This window comes from Portunus trituberculatus, chromosome 49, assembly GCF_017591435.1.
Source record: "Portunus trituberculatus isolate SZX2019 chromosome 49, ASM1759143v1, whole genome shotgun sequence".
NCBI classification, from domain to species: domain Eukaryota; kingdom Metazoa; phylum Arthropoda; class Malacostraca; order Decapoda; family Portunidae; genus Portunus; species Portunus trituberculatus.
This window is the reverse complement of record NC_059303.1, coordinates 3,519,070-3,540,071: the sequence shown is the minus strand read 5'-3', so window position 1 is coordinate 3,540,071 and position 21,002 is coordinate 3,519,070. Positions and strand designations below refer to the sequence as shown.

At 38.1% G+C, this 21,002-nt stretch overlaps 1 protein-coding gene across 1 annotated transcript in view; it reads right to left on the bottom strand.

Moving 5' to 3' along the window:
• Nucleotides 1–21,002, bottom strand: part of LOC123499086 (structural maintenance of chromosomes protein 6-like) — a 109,529-nt gene that overhangs the window by 26,038 nt on the left and 62,489 nt on the right. Inside the window, 8 exon segments of the mRNA XM_045246710.1 lie at nt 1,083–1,267; nt 1,442–1,588; nt 1,812–1,934; nt 1,937–2,007; nt 2,186–2,389; nt 7,548–7,678; nt 16,156–16,275; nt 17,793–17,915. Of these exon segments, the coding sequence (XP_045102645.1) occupies nt 1,083–1,267; nt 1,442–1,588; nt 1,812–1,934; nt 1,937–2,007; nt 2,186–2,389; nt 7,548–7,678; nt 16,156–16,275; nt 17,793–17,915 (1,104 nt within the window).

Here is a 21,002-nt window from a genome sequence, read left to right as displayed (position 1 = left end):
CCTACAGGCACTATAAGCCATAACAGAGAGAGAGAGAGAGAGAGAGAGAGAGAGAGAGAGAGAGAGAGAGAGAGAGAGAGAGAGAGAGAGAGAGAGAGAGAGAGAGAGAGAGAGAGAGAGAGAGAGAGAGAGAGAGAGAGAGAGAGAGAGAGAGAGAGAAAATCTGGTCTTGCAACCCTGCATCCTTAAAACCAGCTGTGAATTATGGCCTTTTTCCATCCAATTCCAGGTCAATTCCCATCACTGGATGGGTTGGATAGTATTCTCTGATTCTATAAAAGATGATGAACCCCTTCCCAGTAACAGAGCAGATGAGTACTATAAAAAAAAAAAATTGTCTATATCGACTCTAATGACTTTCATCCATACAACTATATATAGTTTCCTGGCAAATGGGTACTCCAGATTGACATTTATAAATAGACTGCTGCAAAACTTAACAAACAATTAAATCTATTTATAAGTGTTGTTTGTGTGTGATTGGTGATAATGTATATCAGTATGTTTGTATGAATATTTGGAATTACTCATATCCAAGACTTGTGACGTGGATTTAATTTACTTCCACTTTTCTTTGTATATTTTCTCATACGTACTTGTTCTGTACCTATTCATTTTTAAGCAATGTTGCTGGAGTGTGGTACAGTTTTCTCCTTGACATGATAGGCTAATAATAATAAAAAAGAAAAAATGCAAAAATTTCCAGTATTAGTTTATGTGTGTAGTACATCCACCATCAACAAAGAACAAACAGTGACTGACCTTGAGAGGTCATGCTGACCAGTGTTTGGGTATTTGAGATGCCAAATAATTACTTATTTTATTAATTTTGTTACTTGTAAGGAATTGTCTATATATAGACCATGCTACAACTTACTGCAGTTAAATAAGAACAAACGTCTATATATAGACAATCTGACAAAAAGTTCTGTTTTCAAAACGTCTATAAAGATCCTCTGCCAGGAAGGGGTTAATAGGATGCCTGATTTCTTTTCAGATTAAGAATACATAAGTGGTTGTTTCAAGTCACCTTGTTCACTCAACAGTATATCCAGTACTTTACATATGTAATTAGGTCTCACCTGGTCTCTGAACTTGGACACAGTCACAATTGGCATGGAGTTTTGTTCTATGGCCACGGATTTCATCAAATTTCTAAGGACTTTTTCATCTTTATGGTTATCAACACAGAAGCCTGTGATTCTTCTTCCCAGCACACGTTCTGCCACATGAGCCCACTTTGTGTCTTTCACTTTAATGAAGGCTCCTGAAATGCCATAAGAAAAGTGTGAAATTCAGTGGGTGTTTAGAAAGCAGCTTGGGGTTGGGTTACAATATGAAAGACCACCACAACTGTCTCCAATTCCACTAGATTGCTGATTATGATACAGAAGACAGATCTGATCCCTTAGTAATAAAAATAAAGCACAGTAACTCTTACCCATAGGTCCAACAGGTTTCTTGATGAACAATCCATTTGCATGTGCATGTAAAATGTTCTTCAACAGTTGAGGTACCCAATGGCCATATATAGTGAACTGACAGCTTTTCTTGTCCTTAAAACTGTTGAGCTCCTTTTCGAATCCAACTGAAACAAACAAGGTTTAGGGAATGACTGGAGCAGCATCATGTACTGCTGCTATGCCTGACTACATATAAAACCAGTAGAGAGAGAGAGAGAGAGAGAGAGAGAGAGAGAGAGAGAGAGAGAGAGAGAGAGAGAGAGAGAGAGAGAGAGAGAGAGAGAGAGAGAGAGAGAGAGAGAGAGAGAATTAGCCAATAAGCAATAACAAACACAAATATCCACTTACCTATTTGTCTGCGCAATGATTTTTCCTCTACGTCCAGATTTATCTTCTCTGACTTTTTGACGTCCAATGTGTGTTGTAGGTTATCAAAATGAGTGTTTTCTGTCTTCAAGTTCTCCATCACTTTTTAACCCTGCTCTCAACTATATTCATCTCCCTCTGCCATTCTGCTCGTTCAGATGCCCATCGACTCTTTTTCCTGTGTACATTTAGCATAATTAGTAAAAAATAATGAAAGAAAACACATTAATCTGTTTCTTCTCATCACCAAACTAAAACCAGCAAATCCCACCCTTTCCTTCAATTCATTATGTCTGTACAAAGGGACAAAGGTTTCCACATGAGACACTGTCATATCAAAAGATCATACAACTTACCCATCATCATCCTTTTCAATGGCAGATTTTAATGTAGAAATTTCTGAACTCAGTGCACGAACTTTTTTCTCAGCTACGTTAAACTGAGACTGATTTTCTTTATACTCATCCTTTACCTTCCTCATTTTTCCATCTACCTCTCGCACTTCCTTGGAGACAGCTGACAACTGGCTGGTGGCCTCTTCCAACAATTTGGTATTCTTTCTATAAAATTAAAATATTTATTACAAAAGTTAACTCAGAAATTGGAAACAGTTTTATCTAGGTTTCTTTGTGAGACAGACTGAAGGATTGATTATAGGTAATTTAACCCAGCTAGCTTTAGATAGAAAAAAAATGGTAGTTTTTTTTTCATGCAAGCCATTAGAGAGAGAGAGAGAGAGAGAGAGAGAGAGAGAGAGAGAGAGAGAGAGAGAGAGAGAGAGAGAGAGAGAGAGAAGGAGGCAAAAGTAAAGGGATAACTGTCTTAAAACCTCCATCTTGAAAGAGTTTTATTCATAAGGAAGAGGAAATATAGAAACAGGCAAGGAGTTCTTAAGTTTACCAATGAAAGGAATTAATAATTGAAAATACTGGTTAACTTGCAGTAGAGAAGTGGGCAGAACAGGGATGAAATAAGATAGTGATGTGCAACAGCATCATCACAGAAAGGGAGACATGCTATTAGCAAGATCAGAAGAGCATAAATATACAGTGGAGACTCAATACTCAAACATCTTAATAGTCAATCTTTTCAATACTCCAAAGCAAAAGTTATATTTAATACTTGAAAAAATACCTGAGAGTCAAATGTCCAACCATGTGGTTGTAAACAAAAGCTTCTTAGCCTCTCCCTCCTCCTCTCCAGTTGTGCTGCTGTGGTCTTCAGAATAACATTCTCATGCATTGTCTATAGTTTTCATTTATAAACTTACATTTACACCAAAATCTTATTAGTGGTGAAAATCTCTGGTAATTGAACAGCCACACCTGGTTGTAAACTAAGCTCCGGCCTCTCCCTCCCTGCTGCTACCATTGTCCCATTCTGATATCATATTGCCAATAAAAAAACTGCTAGTATTCTGGATACCAATGCGCATCCCTAGTCCTTCAACAGTCTTGAAAAAAACAGTATTCTTCTACACTCTTTTGGTAGTTTTTTTTTTATTTAGAAACTTATAATGGCACCATAAAGGCTTAATGGTGGTGAAAATAAGGAATCTAGTGAAAGTGGAAGTGTTAGTGGGCCACAACCCTCCACTAGTGTGTTCACAGGAATCACACCAGATGTTTTCATAGATGGTGACTCGTCTTCTGACGACCTCCCTCCTCTTCTACATTATCCATCACCAGCCTTCACTTACAGTATATACAAATAAAAATTATATAAAAAAATTACACTGAAATTTTTTACAAACTGGAAGTTTTCCTAAGTATAGAACAAATTACCTGATTTATAAATATTGATAATCAAACTTTTTTTTATACTCAAACAGCCATTTGAAACTAATTAAGTTTGAGTATTGAGTCTCCACTGTAATGGTAGAAGGTAGCAAGGGATGCAGCTCTACAGCAATGAGAGAGGATGAAGAGCTAAAGGATAAGAGTAGATAAGATGAAAAGCTTTTGATTCTCTCCTAAGAGATGCCTATAATAATGACAAGACTGTACTGTTTCATCCAGTAAGCCTCCAAACACCTAAACACCTGGAGTCCCATGGGCTTTGCCTCCTTGTGCAGTGCCTCTAAAACTATTACCAGAACCTTCAGTGACTCAGCAAAGATTACTGCATCATCGCCATAAACAAGATCTGTAATCTCAGTATTGCCAACAGATGCACTACAATGACTTTGGTCTACAACTCTGCCTAATATCCACGCATACCCGCCTCACTCCCGTATTCACAAGAAAGAAGCTGAACATGCACCCTCCACACTTCATAGCACTCGCAGTCACGGATTAGAGGCCAGTTAACCCCTTCTCGGCAGAAGATCTATATATAGACGTTTTGAAAATGGGACTTTTTGTCAGATCGTCTATATACAGTGGCCCCTCTACATACGAGCAACTCTATTTACGAGAAATTCAAGACACGACGTGTCTTTTGAGCAAAATCTTGACCGACACGCGAGAGAAAATCCAAGTTACGAGAATTTCCTGATGCACCCATAGGTGGCCAAGTGGTCGAGACCGCCCAGCATCAGCCAGCATGTGTGTTTCCCACCATACAGATCTGATCCCGCTCTTGTGTTGTGATGTTTTTATCACATTTATCACCTTTTTGTGGCTTTTTTTGTGACCCTAACCATGAGTTCTAAAAAAGAAAATGGAAAGGTGTCCTCGGAGAAAAAAAAAGAGGATTAATATCAATCGAAATGAAACAGGAGATAATAGACAAACATGAGCGTGGTGTTCGTGTGAGTGATCTCATAAAGCAGTACAATTGGTCATCATCAACGATCTGTACGATATTGAAACAGAAAGATGCCATAAAAGCTATAAAGTGTAAGTGCTTATGTATCGTCAACAGTCTCTTGCACTCCCTCACTCCTCCCGCACCTATCTCCCTCACTTCTCCACCACCACGCATACACCTTTGTTAGACACCGCCGACTTCTTCCATGGTAAGTGCTCATAATAAACTCATATTTCATTTCATTAATATCATCTTATTTATCTTATTACTGTATTTTCATGTTTAATTACTATTTGAATGTGTTTTTAGTAATCGGAAGATGTGTTTTATAGTTATTTAGGGTTAACTTGGATGATTTTGGGAGGCCAGGAACAGATTAATTGGTGTTCAGTTATTTCTTATGAGGAAAATTTGTTAGAGATACGAAAAATTCTAGATACAAGCTCAATCCGGGAACGAATTAATCTCATATGTACAGGGGCCACTGTACAGATGTTTGTTCCTATTTTACTGAACTAAGTTGTAGCATCCCTTGTTGAAACTAACGTTGGCGTCCCACCAGTAAGCGAAGTGTTAGGATCCAGTCAGTTGTTGACTTACTGGGCATGAACCCAGACTGTTTAGGTCTATGGTGTTTCAGCAGGTGACTGCGGATACACATCAACAGCAAATGGGCAAACACCTTGCTTGGTTCGCTGAGCAGTGTTATATCGCAATAATTATTGCAGTCCTGACGGTCCCCTTTCCCCTTCCAAATAGGGATGACCAACCCCTTTTTCAAGTCAGGGAGAATGGTACTTGAATGCCATACAGCAGTCAAGACAGCATGCAACCCATGGATCATGACCTCATCCCCAGCTTTGAGCAGCTCCGCACTGATGTTACAGATGCCAGCTGCCTTTCCACCCTCAACTTTGACACAGCAATGGAAACTGCACCCTCCATCATCAATGGAGGGTGCAGTTTCATCAATAGATGGATCAACATCGAGCATCTGTAACCCTGTAATTTGGAGCTGTCTGCTTGGAGAATCCACCATGAACAGCTGCTCAAAGTACTCCGCCCAATGAGCCATCTGCCCATCTGCGTCTGATACTAGGCGGCCATCTGGTGTTCGGACAGAGCTCGCTTGAGATGTAGACAAGTTTCTTCAGGGCTTGATAGGCAGGTTGGAGGTCATTTGCACTTAAATGACATTCTACATCCTCAACAAGACCCCTGACATACCTCTCCTTGTCTCTCCTCAGGAGAGCTCTAATCCTACATGACAGAGCCCTGTACTGGTCGCAGTTCCCAGCAATGTTGGCAGCGTGACACTCCTCAATATTATCCAGCATCTATACCTAGGCGAAGCCACTCCGTGACCTTGAGCGCTCCCCAATGCATTCCTTGGCAGCCTCAAAAGTCTCACGTTTGAAGGAATCCCATAGCTCTACTGGGTCCTCAAGGGTGTCGAGCACTCTAAACCGATTGGAGATTGTCACTGCATACTCCTCAGCACATGTCAAGTCCTTCAGTTTTTCATGATGAAACACAGTATGGTCACATCTTGGAGGCTTTCTGAACTTGCCATGTAGCTTGAGTGTAGCAACAACAAGTCTATGATCAGTCGCAAAGAATTCGGCACTCCAAAAAACCCTGCAGTTCTGAAGGATCCTCCAATGAGTATTAACAAGGATATGGTCAATCTCCTCTGCTACCCCTCCGGCACTGCTAAACCAAGTCCAGCGGTGCAGCTCTGGTCTCTGATACCAAGAACCTGCAATTCTCAACCTTCTGGATCTTGTAATATTCAGAAAGAAAGAACTGTTGTCGTTCCTGGTACCAGAGCTATAGGAACCAACACATAGCTCGTAGCCAGCTCTCTCAGTGCCAGTGACAGCATTAAAGACAATAAGTGCATCATGACTGGGACACTGGTCCAGTATAGAGTTGAGTTTGGTGTAGAACATCTCCCTCTTTAGTTTCACACATCTCAGTAGGAGTGTATACTGCAGCAACAGACATGAAGCCTAGACTATGCTTCAGCCTTAGTCGCATTATACACTCATACGCCAGAGTAATCTCTACAACAGACGGCTGCAGTCTGCTGGAGACGCCTATGGCTACCCCCTTGACATGGTGACCATTGCTCATGCCATTGCCAGGTCTCCATGTCTCAGAGAGCGTTACCATATCCACCTTCAGTCTACTGAGCTCATCCGATAGATGAGACAATTGTTGATCCTCTGAGAGGCTCAGGACATTCCAGGAGCCTACACGTAGAACCCTCTGAAGGTTTACCCCAGGAATGGTCCGACAGGCAGGCACAACGTCTGCAACCCCACTGGCACCCCCAAAGTTAAAAATAGGGCAAGGGGATCCTTCCGCCCCTCTCAGGACACAGGGATGCCTTGGCACCAGAGGGTTTTGCACGGTCAGATTCCCCCAGCAAAACCAAATCGAGGTCGTGGCTGAGAGCCTTGACCCCAACCTCTATCTCCAACTCTGATGGCGGCTGTGGACTTTTTTTTACAGGGGAGGTTGCAAGCCTTACCCCAACCAGCTATGTCAACCATGGGCTGACACTGGTATCACTGAGGAAAAAAAATCGTGGCTGCCCCTCCCCCCCCAAAAAAAAAAAAAAAGAAAATATATAATAATAATGATCCATAAAATCACTTTCATCAGAAATCTCAGGCTACTAGGGATACAAAACTGCATGTCACTGCTACATACAGCACAAAAACAAATCATGCAGTACATTTAAGCTATCTTTGCATCAAGGTAGTACATTACTTTTAAATATTGATCCAGTTTTTACATCTTACTAACATGCATCATCACCAGTGTCACTCTGCCCTCATGAAATGCCTCCTTAATCTCTGTTTGCTGCTCTCCCTCATACACTTAAAGATACTACCTATTACTTTTCTCCACAACCACAGTTCCTCTCAAACCTCTCACTTGTGGAATTAAAACACTTACGCTCTCTCTTCCGTTTCGTGTTCTAGAATCTTCTGGAGCTCTTCTACCTTCTTTTGGATTTCATCCCTAGCTTTTGTATGCTTCTCCAAGTCTTTTTCTGCCTTTGCTTTAGCTTGCTCAAGTTCAATAATCTGTAAGAATGCAAGAATCTAAAAACTGTGTTGACATATCTATCATTCTTCAGTGTGGGGAAAAAGACATCTGAATGAAAAAGAAAACATGGAATTATGAAAAAACATAAATGAATAAAAATAAAAACAAGAATAATAACAATAAATAAATAAGCACATAACATTTCTTAATGAGTAGTTTGACTGATTTTTTCACCATCTTCCTCTATGGCCTATTATTAAGGTGTATGTATATCTATCTATCTATCTATCTATCTATCTATCTATATATATATATATATATATATATATATATATATATATATATATATATATATATATATATATATATATATATATACAGTGGACCTCTAGATACGAAAGCTTCTGTATATGAAAATTTCATTTTACGAAATGATATGAGAAGATTTTTTTGCTTCATAATATGAAAAAAATACTCAGCATACGAAAGATACACAACAAAACTCGAAATTCCTGCATGCAGAAAATTTTAAATTCTCGCCATTTAGAAACTGAAAAAAGTATATAAATAAAATGAATGCCATATTTTACGGCTTGCAAGGCGCTGCATCTTGGAAGACGCACCCTAATATTTGAAAGAAATTTCTAAGAAAAAAACAAAGTTTTATCCAGGTAATTTTTTCCATGTTTGAAAGTCCCGCCGTATCACGCAAGCCGACAGGCTTTTGAATACACCAGCACCTCTCATGGACAACACACTAACCAATCACTACCTATGTTCAAAACAATAACAGCGTCAGCAGCAGCTCGTCTTCCCTCGCTCAACTTACCACCAAAACGCCCTGCCATGTCACCTAACGTTGCTAAGAAGACCAGGAAGTCTCTTACTCTCGAAGTGAAGCTGGATATTATTCACAGATACGAGAGGCGAGAAAACTAATAGCATTGATCGCCACCATCTTGACTCCATCTACTGTCTCTACTATTTTCAAGTCAGCAGACTCTATTAAGAAGGCTGGTGAGACCGTATCTTCCTTGCAAGCTAAAAGAACTACCTGAACTCGTGATTCTATAATGGATAAAATGGAAAACCTTGTGGAAATGTGGTACATAAGTTTTGTATGTGATACAATGATGCACCCTTTGTTTACATTCCACAGGTTACCAGTTAGTGTCTTTCCCATTTCACTCTCCCTCCCTTCATAAATTTAAGATCATCAACATTATAATGTTATGTAAATATATACATTAGTGTACATTATAATGATATATTAAACTGCCTAAATGTTTAACTTCATAATTTTTACTTTCATTAAACCTTTCACTGTACTATGATGCACTCTCGCTTTGTTTACTCTCAATGGAAGTTCAAGTCAGGGGTTAAATTTGTTATAATCGGTTCGCTTAACAAAGTTTCACTAAACGAAGGTTTTTTTTTAGGAACATGACCCCTTCGTTAAGCGGGGGTTGCCTGTATGTATGTATATATATATATATATATATATATATATATATATATATATATATATATATATATATATATATATATATATATATATATATATATATAATATATGTACACACAGTAATTGCCTGCGTATCCAGATTATAAGAGCCAAGGCCCTAGCGGATACACAAAATATCCGGATACGCAGAATTTCCTCTCCCAACTCCTCCTGAATTGAGAAAAAAAACATGTATATAACCCAAATGGGTAAGAAAACAATAAATGAAAGCACATTAAATGATTGTGCATACAATAATGACTTCCTGGAGCATGATAAAATGATAACATATAAGATACCTGCTTCTCTACAAAATGTGAGGGTTGGGAAGGTGCCATCAGCAGCATCATGGCAATCTGCTGTTTCACTGCTGAACTGGACACTATCTGAGTCATTATTAGTGTGCTGAAGTGAGATAATGATAGTGAAGTATTTATTGTTTGTCTGGTACAGCTTTCTGTCTCAACATAATTTTTTGTAATAGTGTTATTGTGAGAGCTATGTCATGTAAAGTTGTGATGATGAAGGCAGCAAGAAAAAAAGTGTTAGAAAAGATCATAAGTCTTATGATATAGAGAGATGGTGGAGAAGCCTGGCAATGAGGCATGGGGTGAGGCACGGTCTTGGAGGGGGAGATAACACAAATGACAGATGGGAAAGGGGAGGCCAGAATTGAAAGTCCAGCTGTCTCACAACAATACATTTGTTTGTTTGTTTCTAGTTGTCTTCTCTTCTTGATGTTTCTCATTCTAATTCTCGTCAACTTATACCTATCAGGCAAAAATTAGAGAGCTAAATGACACACCTCCCTACTTGACTCCTGGCCACGTACTGTGTAGGGCGTGAGTCAGGCTATGACACAATCACACAAGACATTTAAAAATGGCTTCCTGATAGGAAAGGTATTTAATTATCAAAAAATAAACAATACCATCTGGTAATTTAGGATCTGAAGATTTTGGAGATACAATAGTAATCCCCAAATCTTAAATCCCACAAAATAAAATAAATAAATCCTGCATCTCCCTAAAGTATGATATTAATTTTTTTTCGGGGGTGGGGAATTCGAACAAGTCAGATATATATACAGTAATCACCCGCGTATCCGGATTATAGCAGCAAAGGCCCTGGCGGATACACGAAATACCCAGATACATGGAATTTCCTCTCCCAACACTTTATAAATTGAGAAAAACATGTACATAACCCAAATGGGTAAGAAAACAACGAATGAAAGCACACTAAATGTATAATCTGGAACAAAAAATGGTACATAAGCAGTACAAGGGGTGGTGGGATGTACACACAACAGTAAAGGAGGCGTCACACTAGTACTTTTCCGTCAACTTTCTTTGTTGCGTTTGTCAACTGTAAACAAACATGGCTGCCCTTTCGCCCGCTATTTTTTCGTTGCTATTTTTGGCCTTAAATGCTCTTTATGAGAAACTTCAGACAGCTTTGCCCAGTCATAAATGACAGAGCAGCTCATCTTGGCCATTTGCTACTTGGAAGTGTCTCACAGAAAAATGTAAACAAACAACTGAACCACTTTTCGCTGCTAGGCTGGAACAATATATGTATATACAGGCAACCACGCTTAACGAAGGTTCACACAACAAAATTTCGCTACAGCGAAGGTTTCCTTTTACTACCATCTGCTCGTTTAACGAACACCAAACTCACTTTAACAAAATTTTATCCAGGTAATTTTTTCCAAGTTTGAAAGCCCCGCCATATCACGCAAGTCGATAGGCTTTTGAATACACCAATGCCTCTCATGGACAAAACGCGCACCACTCACTCCCCTAGTTCAAAACAATAATAGTGTCAGCAGCAGCTCGTCTTCCCTCGCTCTACATGCTACCAAAATGCCCTGCAATGTTGCCTAGCATTGCTAAGAAGACCAGGAAGTTTCTTACTCTCAAAGTGAAGCTGGATATCATTCATAGACATGAGAGAGGTGAGAAAACTTCCCACCATGGCTTGACTCCATCTGCTTTCTAGCATTTTCAAGTCAGCAGACTCTATTAAGAAGGCTGGTGAGATCATATCCTCCTTGTAAGCTAAAAGAACCACCTGAACTCATGACTCTGCAATGGATAAAATGGAAAGCCTTGTGGAAATGTGGTACATAAGTTTTGTATGCGGTACAATGATGCGCCCTTTGTTTACATTCCACAGGTTGCCAGCTAGCGTATTTCCTGCTCCACTCTCCCTCCCTTCATAAATTTAAGATCATCAACATTATAGAATTACTTACATATATACATTAGTGTACATTATAATGACAGTCTTAAATTAAACTGCTTAAATGTTTAAGTTCATAATTTTTACTTTCATTAAACCTTTTACTGTACTATGATGCACTCTCACTTTTTTTACTCTCAATGAAAGCTCAAGTCAGGGGTTAAACTTGTTATAATTAGTTTGCTTAACGAAGGGTTTTTTTAGGAACGTAACCCCTTCATTAAGCAGGGGTTGCCTATATATATATATATATATATATATATATATATATATATATATATATATATATATATATATATATATACAAATACATTTACATCTACTTATGAAGATGATATTAAGTTGAGATTATAACATCATTCCAATTGGCAAGAAAATAAAATTTATTATAAAAGTTTTGTTTAGAAACCATAAATCTTAATTTGACTAAAAATTGACTTTAGAAGAAAACGGTGTGTTCCGTCTGGCTCAAGACGATGGAAAGAATTGACGGAACAGTAAAAAACCAATGGAAATCGTTGAAGACGACGGAAAAAGTGCTAGTGTGACGCCGTCTTAAGTGCTGCTGCCTAGCGGGATCGAGGGATCGCTTGCGCGGTAGGTTTGAATATGCTTGGGGGCAGCTCCGGATAGTAGCGAATTCCGGATAGTGGCGATCCGGATATTCAGGCGATTACTGTATATGAGTGTAATAAGGGCCAGCATGCCACTACTGTAGTTTCAAGATATTTAGGGTTAACTGAGCAATTGTAGCACACAGAATAAAGACATCTTTTCACAAGTATATATATAAATGGAAAGATAGGTTAAATAAGGAAAATGGGATTTATGAAACAACGGAAAAAGTGAGTGAACTTATGAATGAGGGCTTTAGATTGGTATTTAATGTAGACTTTATAGAACCAAATGATGAAATAATGCAAGAAAGGTTAAGGAATGTTATGGTGTAAAAACAGAAAATTAGCAAATTATTGGAGAAGGTGGATGTTAGGAAAGCAATGGGGTCAGATGGAGTGTCAGAATGGACATAAAGAGAAAATAAAGAACAGCTGGTGGAACCCATTTGGAATTTAATCAACAGTTCTTTGATGGAAGGGAGAGTACCAAGGGAGTGGGAAAGATATACAAAGGAGGAAAAAAGACTGAGTCCCTAAATTATAGACTACAGTTTGGCTATGCTTAGATGGCTCCTTGGTCTCGGACTGAAAAATTTTACAGTGTTGCCGCCACTTTTCCTGAACTTCCCATCCACCTGCTTATGCTTTTCTCTGCAATACCATGAAATATAGGTTGCAGGTACAATATGTATGCATTTATGTATGTATGCATATAAGTATGCATTTATGATTATATATGTATTGTTATGGAGGTGCCTTTGTTCTACCTACTAGGTTGCTTGTCACCCAGCTGCCTCACATCCCTAGGCACCCTTGCCATACGTCTGTCCCTCAATGTAATTTGTATATATGTATATTATGGTTAATTTGAAGTTTTAGCTATAAAGGATTGGTTAGGTTGTAAGTTGTAAATAATTGAACCTCACCATGTAATACAAGTTGCCCGTGAGGCAAGATAGGCTATATCAGCCTTGTTTAGTAAATTGCAAGAAAAATTTTCTTTATTTTCTATTCTTTATTATTTTTATCTTTTTCACTTGGGTTTCTGTAAATGTAAGATTATTTTAGTGTTTTCCCCTTTTTGCTGAAATATTTTAAGGATTTGGGAGCAGTTATGTATTAACCTAGTTGTGAGAGTAACACTGTGCATATTGGCTTTGTTTTTGTGGTATGATACACAAGTTTTTGTTAAATTATCCAATAATTTCTTTGTTGTGGAGAACTAAACCACGTGGACCATTCTTGCGTGGGTCAGTGTGGGGTTAATGGGGGAGCCTGTGTGCATAAAAGATCACGGCTGGGGGGAGTGCATATCACTCCAAGGCGAAAGGGCAAGACCACAGGTTGACAGGAGTGGTGAAGGTGAGACCATGTGGAGGTAAGCTATGGTTTATTTTTAAGATATCATAGGTATGTAAAGTTTACATGTGATATTGTGGAGTGTGTAGGATATGTGGGGCAGAGTAATGTTTCTCTAAGCTTGTGGGGTGGGAGGGGTGCCTAGTTTGTCCTTTTTTTTTTTTTTTTTTTTTTTTTTTTTTTTTTTTTTGCAAAGAGGGGATTTGAGTTTTGGCTTTTTCTTGGTTAAGTTTGGATATATCTTTGGGTCTGTTTTACCTGGGCCTCATCTTCCTGTTCTTCTGTTTCTGTTTTGTGTTTCATGTTTTGTGATTTATTATTACTTTTTTTTTTTCAGTGTGTTTTTGTATGTTTCTTTTTTTTTTTTTTTTTTTTTTTTCCTGTGTGTGTGAAATCTTTCAGTGTAATATTTCTATGTGTGTTTCAATATTTATTTGTGTCTGGTTTAATGGGTTGGTAAGCCATACATTCCTTTATTAATAAGGAACTTTTGCTCAGGTAGCAATGTTATTTTGGGTGCCATTTTTTTTCATTTTCTCCCCTAGAGTTAAGTGTTACTCATAATCCTGTTCTTTTAGATATATGTTCATTTGTTCCTGTTTAAATTTATCCTAATAATTTATTGTTTTATGAGGGTCCCTTGAATCTGAATAAGTAGACACTAATATAGTACAAGGTAATAAAGAGTAAAAGGTGGGGTGTGGGGCCTGTGATAATATGCATGTATGGATGTAGTATATAAGAATATTTAGTATGCTAGGATGGGGAGGGAACATCTGGGTGTGGCCTTGGCCTTATGTTAGGTCAGGATACTAAAAGTTGCTGGAACGTGAATATTTCTACCATGTCATGACAATAGGTTGCACCATTATTATATATATATATATATATATATATATATATATATATATATATATATATATATATATATATATATATATATATATATATATATATATATATATATATATATATATATATAATATGAGAGATGGGGCTCTGAGGGGCCAGATCCTATAGGCCTATCTGCCATTCTGCCATCCACAGAAGCAGGACCTGCTGCCAAATGGTCATATTATTATTTTTTTTTTTCCTCTTCTATTTCCACTCCATTACTTATATTTTCCACTTGTTACACTGACAAATTTCAGTTTAACACTATTTGTCCACCAAAGGTCTAACGTGGTAGTGAATCATTCCTTCATTCCATCTTATACCAACGTTGAAAAAAAGTGTAAAGTTTCTGCTTTCTTCAAATATAATGTAATTCCATTGGATTATTTTTCAAAACATATTGTAGCTTATTGATAATATAATTGATTTTATGTGAACAATACTTGTTTTCTGATCAGTAACACACTTATCACAAGGGTAGCTTATGGTTAACACGCACTCCTCCAGGACACTACCCAGACTGAGTCCCAGGAGCCATCTAAGCATAGACGGACTATAGTGTCACTGACTAATCTTATGGGAAAGATCTGTGAAATTGTGATCAAGAAAAAATGGGTGAAATACCTGGAGGAATATTAAATTATAAATAACTCCCAATTTGGTTTTAGAAAAGGAAGATCATGTATAACAAATCTACTAAGTTTCTATACAAGAGTAACTGATGAGGCACAAAGAAGAGATGGATAGGTTGACACAGTGTATTTGGATATTAAAGTGGCTTTTGACAAAGTACCACATGAGATATGGAAAATTGAACACATAGGAGGAATACAGGAAAATTTCTTAAGCTGCATGAAGGACTTCTTAAGAGGAAGAGAAAGGAGGACTGTGGTAAGAGACACCTCATTAAGTTAGAGGACAGTAACTAGTGGTGTACTATAGGACCAACATCAATTATGTTCCAAATATATACTAACAATATACAAGAATGCTACAAGAGTAGCTACATTAATCTGTTTGCAGACGATGCAAAACTACTGAGAGAAATAAAGAGCAATGAGGACTGTAAGGAATTGCAAAGAGATACTAAAAAGATCTGGGAGTGAAGCTAAAGTGGATATTAGAATTTAATGCTAAAATATGCCATGAGATGGAAATGAGTACAAGTAATAAAACACCTATGTGGGAATACAAAATGGGAGAAGTTATAATAAAGAGGATGAAAGACAGTGCTTATACAAGATAACTTGACCCTAGAAAAACACATAAATGTGTTATTTACTTCAACATATAAAGACACTTACAAACATCTCGGTGGCCTTTAATTACATGGGTAAGAGTATGATGAAAAAAAAATCATAACCACTATGATAAGACCCAGAACTGAATATGCAACAGTGGTGCAGTTCTTACATATGCAAAAGGATATCAAGAAATTAAAAAGAATTTAAAGGACAGAGATGAAGGATCTTACCTAAGAAGAAAGACTGAAGGAAATGGAACTACCAGCTTTGAAAGATAAATGACTGAGAGATCTAATAGCAATGTATAAGATAATAAACTGTATGGAAAAGATAAACAGACAAGACCTGGTATCACTGACAGAAAATGGAGATAGACATACAAGAGGACACTCCAAGAAGATCATAAAGAGTCAATGTTTGAGAAACATAAAATGTTTGTTTTTCACAGAACAATGCATATCTGGAATAACTTGTGTGAAGAGATTGTAACTGCACAAAATGTGCATACATTTAAGGAAAAGTTGGATATAAGTAGTAGATATGGAGACAGGTCACTATAAGCCCTGCTCAAACCCTGTAATATACAACAAGGTAAATATACACACACTCCCATTCAGAATAAGCTACAAGAATCTGAGTGCATTACTTACTTTTGCCCAAGCCAATTCATGGCGCAGTGCTTTCAGTTTATTTCCTTTTTCTCGAAGTGATAAACTGAACTGATAGTGGATGCGCTGTTCCTCCACCTCTTTCTCCAAATCAGGAAGGCACTGAAACAATGACAATTAAGATAATGTTAAACAATGAAAGATTTCAAAATTATCTGTATGGATAAAACTTTCTACAGCATCAAATGCAAGCAATTTTTTTCCTCTCTTTTCTGTCTAGGTTATCTTCTGAGCAAGAACAACACCTAATGTTGGCTATGGCATTTGGAAACCATTGTCCCAAGTGGATACCCCTATTAAACAAAATTGCTTGGTACAGCAGTTCCATTCTCAATACTTTCTCACCTTTTCTGGTATTACTGGTATTGACAAATATGTGAAAGAGATGTGCCAGGAAGTACAGAGACTGAAAGGATCTTTATTAAGATCATTGTGGGATCACATTTTCTTATAAATCTAGCTTCAACTTCAACTTCAGGATAAGTGTCAGGCACTTTATTTTCATCATCTATGTCAGTTCATATATGTATCATAAATGTTATGATAGTTCCATTTTGATTGTTAGAAGTTCGAACTGTCCCGTTTCCTGTCTTTCGAACGTGACGTGTATGCGGGAAGTAGCTGCATGAGCCAGTCTGCTGTGTGTGTGTGTCTCGGGTCGAGAGGATATAGGGGATTGGTGTGTCACATGGTGTTGGTATATTCATTGTACTGGTTATGTCCTTGGGAATACTTATCGTATGTGCTGGTGAGTGTCTTTACTTGTGTTGAATGTCATGTTGCCATTGCAAGAATAGTGTTGGATTAAAGCAATTACAACAAATGATTGTTACATAGTTAGTAGTTTAGTTTCCTGTCTATATATATTTTTTTAGCATGATAAAAGTATTAAAAGTATTGTTCATTCCAATCAGAGTCCAGGAACTCTGCAGTGAACCTGACAGATTCGTATGTTAATGTGTTGGAATAGGACATGACAAGTTTAAGTAGGTGTCCTGAGATATGGTCGTTTGATTGTTAAATGCATTGTACTAATGGAATCTAACACTTCATCTATAACATGTATGTATATTTCATACTAAGATATCCTTATCCCTGTACACTTACTGTCTTATGTTTGATTAGGTCACACGTCACCATAGCAGACTCGGACTGGCACTTCTATTGGTAGTGATCGGGAATTGAGTGAGTGCACAATGGTGTAAGTGATTAGTTGTTAATGTGATGATGCATACATGTGTATTTATTCTGGGTAACGAGATTGTCTCGTGGTTCACTGACATTGTTTTCCATAGATTGAATAAATGGTAAATCCAGCACTGTGCCATACATCTGATCACACTACTATATATATATATATATATATATATATATATATATATATATATATATATATATATATATATATATATATATATATATATATAGAGAGAGAGAGAGAGAGAGAGAGAGAGAGAGAGAGAGAGAGAGAGAGAGAGAGAGAGAGAGAGAGAGAGAGAGAGAGAGAGAGAGAGAGAGAGAGAGAGAGAGAGAGAGAGAGAGAGAGAGAGAGAGAGAGAGAGAGAGAGAGAGAGAGAGAGAGAGAGAGAGCTGTAGAAGATAATGATGACAAAGCTTACCTCTTTTCGACATTCAATAATTCTCAGGGAACTCTGTATGCTTTTCTGCAGATCAGCATAGTCATCTTTCAATTGTTGCAACTGTGTAGCCTTCAGGAAAAGCTTGTAGAGCATCTTTGGTTCCTAGAAGATTTTGCATAATGTAGATTTAGAAACATAATGAGAGCCTACATGATCCATAATTACAGTAAATCATTAGTATAGATAGCCCTATTATAGTGAATTTTACATATAAAGTGTTCAAGTCAGCAGAGGAGTAAGTGAAGGTAGGTAGGTGGGTGGGTGGGTGGGTGGGTGGTGAAGGTAGGTAGGTAGGTAGGTAGGTAGGTAGGTAGGTAGGTAGGTAGGTAGGTAGGTAGGTAGGTAGGTAGGTAAGTAGGTAGGAGGGAGGGAGGGAGAGAGGGAATTGAAGGTGGTGATGGTGAGCACACACTGCATCCACAAACACTGCCAGCCTCAGCCTCTGCTTCTTGCAGTGGCAGCTGAAGTGGAATGCCATTGCACTCATATGTATGTATGTATGAATGTTTCTTTTTATTTAAAAGGGAAAAACAGGACAAGAGCAACATAAAACATACACACAAAAAGGTCCACTTAATTGCCAGTCTTCTTACAAGTCTGAGAGGTAGAAAAAAAAAAAAGGGGAATAAATATCTTGAAACCTTCCTCTTAAATGAAGTCAAATCATAAGAAGTTGGAAATACAGAAGCAGATAAGGAGTTCCTGAGTTCGCCAGAGAAAGGTATGAATGACTGAGAGTACTGGTTGACTCTTGCATTACAGAGTTGCACAGAGTAGGGGTGAGAGGAAGAAGTAAGCCTTGCGCAGCAAAGCCGCAGGACGGGAGGCACGTAATTAGCAAGATGAAAACAGTTAACATGAAAATAACAGTAGAAGATAACAAGAGATGCAACATTCTGACAGTGAGAAAGAGGCTGAAGACAGGCAGTCAGAGGAGAGGAATTGGTAAGATAAAAAGCTTTTGATTCCACCCTATCTTATAAAACTAAGTGAACCCCCACTCCATACATGGGTGGATAAGGCTCTTATATAGAATTAGCAGTTGGGGGGAAATTGAGAAAACTGGTGGAGATACCTCAGAATGCCCAACTTCATAGAAGCTGTTTTAGCAAGAGATAAGATGTGAAGTTTCCATTTTAGATTACAAGTAACGGACAGACTGAGGATATTCAGTTTAGAAGAGGAGGACAGTATGAATGTATTTATGTATCTGTAGTGTGTATATACTTCTAATTACTTTCTTCTTTTTTTATATAAGAGGGAGATCTGCCAAAGGCAGGAAAAAAAAAAATATATTAGAAAAAAAGGCCCACTGCAATTCCAGTCTCCATAAAAGATTCCAAAGAATTAATCAAAATTCAGGAACAAATGTCTTGACATCTCTCTCTTAAAAGAAGTTAAGTCATAGGAAAATGGAAATACAGAAGCAGGTAGGGAGTTCCAGAGTTTGCCAGTGAAAGGTATGAATGACGGTTGGACAAAATAGGGATGAGAGATAGAAGAAAGCCTTGTGCAGCAAGACTGTAGGAGGGGAGGCATGCAGTTAGCAAGATCACTAGAGCAGTTAGCATGAAAATAGCGATGTTACAAAAAGCTTTTGATACCACCCTATCTAATAAAGCTGTATGAGTGGAACCCCCCCCACCTCAAACATGCAGAGAGTATTCCATACAAGGACAGATAAGGCCCTTCTACAGAGTTAGCAGTTGAATGGACAAGAAAAACTGTCAGAGACACCTCAGAACACCTAACTTCATAGAAGCTCTTTTAGCAAGAGATGAGATGTGAAGTTTCCAGTTAAGAATATGAGTAAAGGACAGATTGAAGACATTTAGTGTCGAAGAGGGAGACAGTTGAATGTCATTGAAGAAGAGGGGATACAGTAAGTCTTCATTATACAGTACATATGCGTTCCTGAAAACCTTACCGCAAATCAAAATTACAATATACTGAACCCATAATAACATATAATAATAGGGGATGTGTTCCAGCACGTCAAAAGTCACCCCTACACACATGAAAATACATGAAAATAGTCATATAAAAAAATGTAAAGTACTGGACAAAAGAAATACAGAAAATGTTTTTATTTACCTTTCACTCACCACATATTCTATCAGATGATGTACCTCCCGAGGCTAAAGGACAGTAGGGACTTCAGCCCTTACTCATAATATCCACAAAAACCACGCCATAAGGATTTCACTTGTGTTCAGTGGGAAACACGGGAAGACACTGATTGTTGTGGTGGCAGCGCGGCGTGGTGGTTAAGAAGGTCATTAATGAATAACAGAATGAGAGTAGGTGATAGGGCAGAACCCTGAGGAACACCACTGTTAATAGATTTAGGAAAGTAACAGTGGCCGTCTACCATGGCTGCAATAGAACGGTCGAATAGGAAACTTGAGATAAAGTTGCAAAGAGAAGGATAGAAACCGTAGGAGGGCAGTTTGGAAATCATAGCTTTGTGCCAGACTTTATCAAAAGCTTTTGATATGTCTAAAGCAACAGCAAAAGTTTCACAGAAATCTCTAAAAGAGGATGACCAAGACTCATTAAGGAATGCCAGAAGATCACCCACCAGTAGAGCGACCTTGAAGGAAGCCATACTGGCGATCAGATAGAAGATTGTGAAGTGACAGATGATTAAGAATCTTCCTATTGAGGATAGATTCAAAAACTTTAGACAAGCAAGAGATTAAAGCTATAGGACGGTAGTTTGAAGGGTTAGAACAGTTACCCTTTTTTAGGAACAGGCTGAATATAGGCAAACTTTCAGCAAGAAGGAAAGGCAGAAGTTGATAGCCATAGTTGAAAGAGTTTGGCCAGGCAAGGTGCAGGTAAAGAAGCACAGCTTTTGAGAACAATAGGAGGGACCCCATCATGTCCATAAGCCTTATGAGGGTTTAAGCCAGAGAGGGCATGGAAAACATCATTACGAAGAATTTGATTGAAGACATGAAATAGTCAAAGGGAGGAGGAAAGGGAGGGACAAGCCCAGAATCATCCAAGGTGGAGTTTTTAGCAAAGGTTTGAGAGAAGAGTTCAGCTTTAGAAACAGATGAGATGGCAGTGGTGCCATCAGGATGAAAAGGAGGGAAAGATGAAGAAGTGAAGTTATTGGAGATGTTTTTGGCCATATGCCAGGAGTCACGAGGGGAATTAGAGTTTGAAAGACTGACATTTTCT